Source organism: Balaenoptera physalus (genome assembly GCF_965194825.1).
Source record: "Balaenoptera physalus genome assembly, chromosome: 8".
Taxonomy (NCBI): domain Eukaryota; kingdom Metazoa; phylum Chordata; class Mammalia; order Artiodactyla; family Balaenopteridae; genus Balaenoptera; species Balaenoptera physalus.
Genome location: NC_138887.1, coordinates 20,783,994 through 20,794,879, shown reverse-complemented (window position 1 = coordinate 20,794,879; position 10,886 = coordinate 20,783,994). Strand labels below are relative to the sequence as shown.

The 10,886-nt window shown below is 40.9% G+C and overlaps 2 protein-coding genes across 11 annotated transcripts in view; one reads left to right on the top strand and one right to left on the bottom strand.

Annotated features, from left to right (window-relative positions):
* Positions 1-291, bottom strand: part of PHTF2 (putative homeodomain transcription factor 2) — a 124,859-nt gene extending 124,568 nt beyond the window's left edge. For 5 of the 9 annotated variants that reach the window (XM_082473489.1, XM_082473490.1, XM_082473494.1 and 2 more), the window contains exon 1: positions 13-291. In XM_082473489.1, the coding sequence (XP_082329615.1) occupies positions 13-276 (264 nt within the window). In that variant the 5' untranslated portion in view covers positions 277-291. The remainder of the gene's footprint in view (positions 1-12) is intronic. The other 4 variants (XM_082473493.1, XM_082473497.1, XM_082473496.1 and 1 more) reach the window with 4 other exon arrangements.
* A 134-nt stretch (positions 292-425) lies between these two features.
* TMEM60 (transmembrane protein 60) lies at positions 426-7,579 on the top strand. 2 transcript variants are annotated; one of them, XM_082473665.1, is made up of 3 exons: positions 426-735; positions 908-1,095; positions 3,837-7,579. In XM_082473665.1, exon 3 carries the CDS (start codon positions 3,887-3,889, stop codon positions 4,286-4,288), a length of 402 nt encoding a protein of 133 aa, XP_082329791.1. In that variant the 5' UTR covers positions 426-735; positions 908-1,095; positions 3,837-3,886; the 3' UTR covers positions 4,289-7,579. The 2 variants fall into 2 exon arrangements, with proteins under 2 accessions (XP_082329791.1, XP_082329790.1); XM_082473664.1 differs by lacking the exon at positions 908-1,095.
* The last annotated feature ends 3,307 nt before the right edge of the window (positions 7,580-10,886 follow it).

The window sequence follows — 10,886 nt, the reverse complement described above, 5'->3', positions numbered from 1 at the left end:
GCCGGCTCTTACCGTAGGAAAGGGCGCCGCGCCGCTAGGAGGCGGCTGGAGTGCGCGCGGGAGACACCGAGGCAAACGCCGCCGCCGCCACGGGAGCCTGACGAGCCACAACGAAGCAACCCTCCGGCGCGCTACCTCCAGAACCGTCGCCCCACCCCCTCTCCCGCAGGATTTTGCGCCGGAGCCTGCAGTCTCCGCGCGCTGACTGGGAGAGCGAGAGGAGGGGCGGGGCGCCCCGCGGAGGCGGGGCCCAACGCTGGCAAGTCTGATTGGCATCTGTGGACCCAATGGAACCACGGACACTCCCGGCTATGCTTAGACTGACTTTCCTCCTAGCCCGTAGCGGTAGAGAGGCGGGCCTACTGGCTTTCTTTATTGCCGCCTTTTTGACAAACCCGATCGCACGGAAAAGTCGGTTGGTTTGCACTGGCGGCCAAATGGTCCAATTACCGCAGGGAAGGGGGCCTCTGAACCCAGATTGGCGTTCTCTCTACCTATAGGGTAGGCCCAGGGCGGTGAGACCCTGCCCCGGATGTGGGCGCGGCCCCGAGGTAGACCTGAGAGCGCTTCCACTGTGGTTGTTGGGAGAGGCGGAACTGAGATCTTCTTCTTGATTATCATGTGACGGGTTCTGGATTTAATGGGGGAAAAAGCGTGGAAAAGGCCAAGGATCCAAACTGGCGAATTTCCTAATCTTCGCGCCCCTCTGCGCTCTCCAGCCAGCGGCGCTGCCAGGTGAGTCCGGGGCTCCAACGAGCCGGCATCCTCCGAAGTGCACTCGCCCCCCGCGCCTCCCACCCCCCGGTGCCCTGGCCTCCCGATGCTTCCGTGGGCCGTGTCGCCGCCCCTCATCCCCTCACCCCCTCACACTCCCGGTCCCAAACGCACATACACCTCTTGGCACCAGGATTCTGTTTGCATTGTGGATCATATCGTACAAGAACTGCGTTCAACTCCAGAATGTACTGGTCCCACAGTGCAGAATGGGGGGAGTCCGGATAGGGCACCGCTGGCGGACCATCGGCATTCGAAGACGAAGGGCAAGGATAGTTAGGAACGCCCTGAAGTTCTGAGACAAGTAGGCCCGAAAATCAGGTAAGTGTAAGCAGAACGCTGTTCCTTTGAAGGATGGTCAGGTTGGCCAAGGCTGTTGCAGCAGGAACCTTTAGAAAGTGACTCATTGTTTAGAATAGTTCTGTATTGGGGGCCCATTAAGCAAAACTGTCTTCGGGATGGGGCGAGTTCACTGGGAAGTGTACTGGCAGTCGCGAGAGAAGGGAAATGGGAGATGGTGTGGCAAGCACCATGGACAAATGATCGAGTCCACACACCTGGTACCGAGACGCTGAACTGTGGGCAGGGGCCTTTAGATTGCCATTTAGGGGAAGCGCAGGTTTTAACAATGGATAAGGAAGCATATACTTAACTATCTTGCAGGTGCAAGAAATAACCACCTCAAATGAGAAATACTTTAGTTGAACAAATTTTTGTTTTGGAGTATGCAGCTCCCTCCACCCTGCCCCCCACCCCACCGCCCTTCTTTAAGAAGAAAGAAGAGTAGTAGTAGGAAACAAATATAATAAGTTAACGGAGATTTATTAATACATTAATGAAATCGGAGTTGTAGGTCATCACTGAATCCCAGCATCCATAATTCTTCAAGTGTCATTTAAATATCAACAGAGTGCTTCCCAATCGAGGGCATTTTAGTAAAAGTGCATACAAAAGTTTGTTGCATCCCACATAATAGAACTTGTAGCCACAAGACTGTGTTCTTTGCAGCCTTTTCACCTCCAGTCTTCAAGTACCTGTGTTGAATGCAGCTCCCTTCCTAGGACCAGTTGCTACTCAGTTCTTTACAGAAAAAATGAAGCTTGACTCATCCAGTGGCTGGCTGATGGAAAAGTTACGTTTAAGCAACTGTATTATCGTAAACCTTTTAAAGGTCCATAAAAATGGCCAGATCGATTGGAAATGGGAATTGAGCAAATTCAATTTACAGTGTGAAACCCATCTGTAGTTACTAATCAGTATGTACCTCTCCACCTCTTCTTCCAAAGTCAGTCCCACATTCCACTATGGCAGCCTCTGGCCGGGAAAGGAGACCAGCACGGAAAATGCCTTCCTGGGAGCAAAAGCATCTGTTTTTCATACTGCACTATGAAGTATCTGCCAGCCAAGTAAACAAGTTGAGTGCAGGCAGATGGGTATAAGGGAAAGAAGGGAGCTAGGAGACTCATAGGTCACTATTGAAATAAAACAGATATATACTCTTGCACCATGACAGCCACCCACTGTTTGAAGTAGTAGAGATGTAGCAATCAAAGTTAGTTCTAAAATATAATTACTTAAACATATAGTCTAGGGCATTTGATTTATCTAGCCAGTTTCCTCACCTTTTCCCTGTTTCTCATCTTCCTGCATTTTTACTCCTATCACCCATGCTTTTGTTACCATCCCCATTACCTTCTGATCTTTTCCTGTTGCCATCAAATGTCCTCTCTCATCCTCAGTCTGTCACTGCCCAGTGGCTTATTTCCCTCTGTTTATAATCATACTTAGATTCCTCCTTTACTGAAAATTTCTTCTTGATCCTTCCTTTGTCATCCTCATTGTATGTCTGACCTTTCATCTTCTTTTCTCCAAATGCTTCAAAGGAATAAAATGTTGTCAACTTTGCACTTCATTATCTTCTGTTAACTCCTCACCCAACTTCGTGCAGCCTGGCTTCTGATTTCCCAGTCTATTTACCCTTTTCCAAATGGTCACAAGGTTGATAAAAAAACTTGAGTAAGTATGGAACCTACTGTAAACTTATATGTGAAGATTAAATAAGTGCTTATACCTAAGTATTATAGATGAATGCATTCCTATCAAAATTCCAAGTTTTTAAGAATTAGTGATTTTAGCATTGAAAAACATGGAAGGTCAAAATAGTAGAAAATATTCTGGAAAAGAAAATGGTAAATAGGTACTAGACCTCTCAGATATTAGAACATATCCAGTAACAGTCATACAGTACTAGTACAAAACAGAAATATAGATCAGTAAGACAAAATAGGACTATAAGAAATAGCCCCAATTAAATCACAGAACATCAAGTTTTTAAAGTGGTTTTGATTATTGGATAGCAAGTAATAAAAAAGCATGATCGATACCACAAACCAAAAATATAAGTATTATTAAAAAACAAATTTTTAGACTAAGAAAACAGGTATTTGTAAGACCTTTGAGAAAATTTGATTTAAAAAATCCAAGACCCATAGATTAAGCTATGTGAAAATCCAGTGTTATCAATGTGTTCTATATTATTTAACCCAATGACCTCTTTAAAATCATAATTCTACTTAATGTCTTAATTTTTTATTAACTGTTTCCTTCTTATTAATACTCTCCTCTCTTGGCTTGATACCACCCCTTCCTTTTTCACTTTGATTTTGAATGCTTTTTCTTAGTATTCCTTGAAATTGAATGAAAATGTATAGGTGTGCAAGTGTACAAAAAGAGGTTAAGAACATCTCTTAGGTGCAGGAAAAAGATCATGAGTGTCTGGACTTGTGTGACAGCAATGAAAAGGAGCAGACTGTTCTTGAGACATTTTGAATAGAGCTTACACCCAGTGGATATACTAAAAATTGTATTTTGTCACAGCTACAAGGGGTGATGGATATGTTGTCAAAGATGGCTACAGGTTTTATAGATGATGAAAGTAAGACTGGTAGAATGTTTTCAAAATTAGGAAATCTGTGAGTGGGAAAGAGCCAGCTTTGTAAACCAGGAATAGAAATTTTTTTTTCTGGTATCAAAACAATCTTGACTTTTTTTCCTTCTCTTAGGGTATATTTCCCTTCTTTCGACTCTGCAACAGCCTCTTTAAACTGTTTAAATGAGAATGTCCTTGGCTCAGAGAGTACTACTCACCTGGCTTTTCACATTACTCTTCTTGATCATGTTGGTGTTGAAACTGGATGAGAAGGCACCTTGGAACTGGTTCCTCATATTTATTCCAGTCTGGATATTTGATACTATCCTTCTTGTCATGCTGATTGTGAAAATGGCTGGGCGATGTAAGTCTGGCTTTGACCCTCGACATGGATCACACAATATTAAAAAAAAAGCCTGGTACCTCATTGCAATGTTACTTAAATTAGCCTTCTGCCTTGCACTCTGTGCTAAACTGGAACAGTTTACTACCATGAATCTGTCCTATGTCTTCATTCCTTTATGGGCCTTACTGGCTGGGGCTTTGATAGAGCTTGGATATAACGTCTTTTTTGTGAGAGACTGACTGCTAAGGACATCATCTCATTTTATTGCTGTTCAACAAGCTATCATTAAAGTGTTCTGAATCCTTGCAAGCTTGAAGAGTGCCAGAGAACTGAGAAAAATATCAAATGTAATTTTATACTGCTTCCATAAAGTAGTCTTGGTGAATCGTGGACTTCTAGTCAACCCAAAACTTAATTATTCAATATTTGAGTTATTAGTACCCTTATTGTCCTATGTAAATAAAGTTTGTTTTGGATCTTATTTTTCTACTTGACTATTGAATAATCTGTTTTAAGTATGTGATCAACATTTAAAGTAAATATAAAGCCTTTAATCTACATATTTGGGTAGAAGTTTAATATATCATGGCCCCATTACTACCAAAGTAAATAGTGCTTCTCGATTATGAAGGAAAAACACAGTTACTGAAATAATTAGGGGTGCCACTTCATGTTTACATTCAGAAAGAATCTGAGAGTTCGACAGTTTTTAGTTTTTTTTTTTTTTTTTTTGACTGCTTTGGGTCTTCGTTGCTGTGCGCGAGCTTTCTCTAGTTGCGGCGAGCGGGGGCTACTCTGCGTTGCAGTGCGCGGGCTTCTCATTGCGGTGGCTTCTCTTGTTGCGGAGCACAGGCTCTAGGCCTGTGGGCTTCAGTAGTTGTGGCTCGCGGGCTCTAGAGCGCAGGCTCAGTAGCTGTGGTGCACGGGCTTAGTTGCTCCGCAGCATGTGGGATCTTCCCGGACCAGGGCTCGAACCCATGTTTCCCACATTGGCAGGCAGATTCTTAACCACTGCGCCATCAGGGAAGCCCTCGACAGTTTTTTATCTAGGCTGAGTTCATTGTTACCTCTGCCTTCAATTTGAAACAAATAAATTAGAGGTAGCATATTAAAACAGAGCAGAAGCTTGCCTCTTTCTAATGTTAGGGGAACTATACATCCCAGTTATGTCAGGAAAGTCCAGTTTATGCCTATTGTCCTGGGGTCTCAGGGAGTTAGTTCCCCTTGCATTCTTAGAAGTGTCCTGGTTTGAAAAATTATAGATCACCCTACGAGGGTACTTAACCAATTCCAGTGAAGTGTAGGTGGCAGTACTTACAAGAATTCCAAAGGGTCTTAAGTGTCTTATAACCCTAAAGCAGGGTCAGGGTGATGTTCTTGCCCTATACAGCCCTCACTTAGCTTTGGGAGTATCTAAAGTACTATTTTGTTCATTTAAAAAATATCTAACAAAAAAGTGGTTTCTGGTTGCTAATACTTGAGAGGATTGCTTAAATATAGCATTTTGGTCTAGTTCTCCTTTGTAAAGACATAATATGACAAAGTTTCAGCCACAACACTACAACTTAACACTGCTTAACTCTTTGTTTGAAACTACAGAGGTAGGGTAAATAAGTAACAAACTGATCAGTTACAAATATTTCCCTGTCTTATAATTGGTATATATTAGTATTTGGGATATGTAAAAATAGGATTAAGAAGGATAGTTAATATGGGGAACATAATGTTCCAAGACTTGATCAGGTATTCCTAATTTAATTGAGAGATCTAAACTATTTGGTCACTGGAATCTATTATTAATACATTCAAAGCAGAAGAAAGCTGTAATCTCTGTGAGAAACCAGATAGGAGGGTTTTGTAGTTTAGGAAAACCTGTATTTGTGAAAGTATCATCTAAGTATAATCTCTCACAGAGAAAAGAAGGAACAGCACCACATGTAAACAATCAGCTGGGCCAGGAGTGAGCAAAATACTTCTGTAAAGGGCTATATAGTAAATACTTAAAGTTTTGTGGGCCATATGGTTTCTGTCACAACTCGGCTATTGTGGTGAGAAAGCAGCCATAGACTATGGCTATGTCCCAATAAAACTATTTGTGGACAATGAAATTTAAATTTTGTATGATTGCCACATATCACAACATATTATTCTTTTGATTTTTGTTTCAACCATTTAAAACTGTAAAAACCTTTCTTGCCTTACAGGCTATAAAAAAAGCAGGTAGTGGCCTAAATATGGCCTATTGGCAGTAGTTTCCTGACCCCTGAGCTAGGCCATGAAACAAGCAAAAGCAGAAATGCTATATGACATTACTAAGAGGAAATGTGGGACTGGTCTCCAAGGAAAAGAGAGAGAAGTTCGGTAAGAATTATATGTAAAAGGCAACACAATAACCAACTTGTTCACACATGAGGATCAATCAATTGTAATAGTATCTGAAAGAGTCCCAGGAAGTAGAACTCTTCTTACTTAACTTGGTATACTGTCACACTAAATAAACAACCTGAAGCAGCAGTAAGTTACTGATGTGTGCCTCCCCGATTCGGACACCAGAGAGAGGTGTATGTTTTTTCCCTACATCACCAGGGAATTAACTCAGTTCTGACACTATCTGGAGATAGCATCAGATATCACAAGTTAAGGGTTCAATCCCAGAAAACTGCACGTGCCCCCCACCCCCTCTGCAACTTCAGATGCCAGGCACAAATTCAGGTTGTCACCTTGCTTCTGACCTACCGCCTCTAGAATGGAGGTTCCCATGACCCTCTCCTTGAATTTGATTAATTTGCTAGAGCAGCTCACATAACTCAGAGAAACATTTTACTTACTAGAACACCAGTTTATTATAAGAGGATATTAACTCAGGAACAGCCAGATGGAAGAGATTCATAAGGCAAGGTATGAGGAAGGGGTGCAGAGCTTCCATGCTCTCTGGGCACACCACTCTTTCCCCATCTCCTCATGTTCACCAACCTAGAAGCTTTCTGAACCTTGTCCTTTTGGTATTTTATGGAAACTTGATTACATAGACATGATTAATTAAATCATTAGCCATTGGTGATTGAATTCAATCTCCAGCCCTGGTGGGGAGAGGGGGACTGAAAGTTTCAACTCTTTAATCACTAGGTTGGTTCCCCTGGCAACCAGCCCCAATCCGTAGGTTACCTAGCTTTCCAAGAGCCTCCTCGTTAACATAAGCTCAAAAGACACCTTAATCACACTTATCACTTAGGAAATTCCAAGGGTGTCTGATTCCTATGCCAGGAACAGGGATGAAGATTAGATACATATTTCTTATTATAAATCACAATATCACAGCCTACTTTAGAACAGTAAGTAATGAGAGACATAAGAGAAATTATGCTTACAGACGGAAAAAGCAAAACTAATGTAATAATACATAAACAATAAGTATTGCAGAAAAATATCTTCCCCTTGGTTTTAGCTATAGGATACCTCCTTTATAATAGAGATGTTTACTGATGGTGTTTAAAAAAAAAACACATTCTGCCTTAAGAAAGAAACTTAAATTTGAAAGGTTTTAGTGAAGTCATTAATTTCCAGGTCAACACAGAGAAGAAGTAACTTAAACTGGTTTGGGCAAATACTTATCAAAAAGTCTGAGTAAGGGCTTTCCTGGTGGCGCAGTGGTTAAGAATCTGCCTGCCAGTGCAGGGGACACACGTTCAAGCCCTGGTCCGGGAAGATCCCACATGCCACGGAACAACTAAGCCTGTGCGCCACAACTACTGAGCCTGCACTCTAGAGCCTGCGAGCCACAACTACTGAGCCCACGTGCCACAACTACTGAAGACTGCATGCCTAGAGCCTGCGCACCGCAACAAAGAGGAGCCCTGCTCGCTGCAACTAGAGAAAGCCCACATGCAGCAACAAAGACCCAACGCAGCCAAAAATTAACAAATTTATAAAAAAAAAATTGAGTAAAAGCAACATGTGGACAAAATAACTTTTTATAGCAATTAAAAATATGAAAAGTAGGAAATATTCAAAGGAACCATGACTGATTCAACATTTCATGAACACAGAGACCAGATGTGGTGGCACCATCCATTACCACATGAAACATGACCACAAATCCACCAACGGAGCGCTTCCAAGCATTAAGAAAAATAGTTGCATAAAGCTTCAAGGAGTAGAGATCCATCCGTGGCTACAGCTTACTGTAATTTTAAGAGTTATTAACCTTAGAATTTGGTCGTCTGGTTTCTACTTTGCTTTTTCACAGTGCAGCAAATAAGAGGAACTGATATTGATTAATGAACAGAAGTGATGGCAAAAAAAGGAGAGGAAACCATAGAGCCATTTTCAGATAGGGGCAGGCATATTACTATGCACCTGCATCATAAAGAAAAGTTATTTCTCTCTATTGAGAGGAAAATTATCAGAGTTCTTTTAGCATTACATTAAACAAAGGGGTTTCCTTTAACCTTGATTGATCATGTTTGCAGAGTAAACATCACTCTTCCTCAAAGTATTATTGGTGTCCTTAGAATTCATGACTTAGATAAAGAAGGTACACAGGAAAAAAACAAAAAACCTCCTCATGATAGAAAAACTAAAGCCCAGGTAAATGAAATGAAATTAGCCCATGGTCATTGGTAAGTGGAGAAGTTTAACTCCAAATGCTATTTCCACAAACAGGTTTCCTATAGAAGAAAAAAAAAAAAAATAGAAAGCATCAACAGAAGATACCAGTTATCAGATGCTAGATAAAGACAACACTGGATTAAAAGCTTGAGAGGGATCTGCACGTCAATATTTTACTTTCATTTTGCTTGCCCTGTATTAAAGTTAGCCAATCATACTGTAACCACACTGGTAATCCTATACCATAAAGCAAATTTACTACCACTATAATCTATATACTACAAACACAAATTTGTAATTCACTTATATAAGGAAAAGAGTCTGTGACATGATTTTGAATTGCCATCCCTGAGCAAAATAGTGAACTAGAAAGAAGTCTGTTTTTGATGTCCTACCTCCACCATACCTCGCCTTTGACCCCTTGATGCAACTTTTTCCTCTTGCCAGATGCCTATCCTGTGCCCAAAATTAGAGACAGGAATACATAGAAGTGATGTGAAGAAGATGTGAAATGATTAGAGTGACCCGGCACACAGCTCTTCTAACTCTTCTTTTTACTATGTTAATTCCAGGATCAGAAGCTAACATTTGTAGTGTCTATGATATGCCAAGCAATGTGCTAGATAAGCATTTGGCATGTGCTGTCATTAATTTTCACCACCAATTAACAGAATAGGTATTACCCCCTATTTTATAGATGAGAAATACAGACTAGTGAAGAAATTTCTCAACATTATACAAGTGTACTATCCCCCTTTAATGACCCACAGCTGTACTGCTACAAATGCCCTCAGCATATCATCCCAGTGAAGTGGCTTTACAGAACTTTGTCTGTGAAAATATGCCACCTGTATGTCCTTGTCCCACTCCAGTAACAGAATAAAGACAAAGAAAACTAGTGCATGTTATCATCTTGCTTCAATATTTTCAATTTTTGAATGTTTATTTATAGTATCAATAGGGAGAACAACACAAGCTTAATCAGAATGCCTCTCTGACAACCAGATAACCAGACTTTATCTTGCCAAATATGACTTAGGAATAGTTAAATTCTGCTTCAGACTATGAGATATTAAGATGCTTCTTACATTATATTTGCTGGGCTTCCCTGGTGGCGCAGTGGTTAAGAATCCGCCTGCCAATGCAGGGGACCCAGGTTCGAGCCCTGGTCTGGGAAGATCCCACATGCCACGGAGCAACTAAGCCCGTGTGCCACAACTACTGAGCCCATGCTCTAGAGCCCGCGAGCCACAGCTACTGAAGCCCACGTGCCTAGAGCCTGTGCTCTGCAACAAGAGAAGCCACCACAATGAGAAACCCATGCACCACAACGAAGAGTAGCCCCCGCTCTCCGCAACTAGAGAAAGCCCATGTGCAGCAACAAAGACCCAACACAGCCAAAAATAAAAAATAATTAAAAAATTATATTTGCTATTTTTATCATTTTAGGTATAGTTAAAATTTATCCTTAATTTGTAATAATTTTCAGTGTCTCTCTAGTTGAAGGGAAAAAAGTTGAACAAGTTTTATAGGTATAATTATCTTTACAAAACTTACTCTGTCCACATTGCCCAATGGGCCTAGATATCTAGTAGGTAGCTTCTTAAACTTTATATATAAGGCTGTAGTAAGTACAAAATAGAAACTTTCTCTCTTTATAGTGCCCACTGATCTAATTTTTTCCACTTTTTTTTGTTGCAATTCTAGAATTACATTACGAATTAAGTCAGAGATGGACTTTTTAAATTATAGAAACCTACATAATTTGTTTTTCCACCCCAATAAAGTTAAGGTTCAACTTTTGTTCCTTCAAATATTTACTGAACACCAAGTGTGCTATATATTAGGTATTGGGGACACAAAGGGATAAAGAAAATTTGTAACTTCTAACTCATGGTTTAGCTAGAGCCTGACATACACTTAACAAATATGTTAATGATGTGAAGAAAGGACACAAGAAGCAGAGGAAATAATTGGATCTGTATCAGCTGTGAGGTGAGGGGACAGTTGGAGCAGATGAGGTCAGTAAAAGATACACAGAAGAGATGATGTTTAACTGGAGTTTTGAAGAGAGAAGTAAGATTTCACCATGTTGTATACGAGGCAGAGATTTTCCCCAGCAAAGGCAAAGAATTTTAAAAGTACACAAAGGAAATGGCAAGTACTGCCATCTGGTAAAGCTGAAAATTGAGTACATCAAATGGAAGAGATTATAGTAGATAAGGCTGG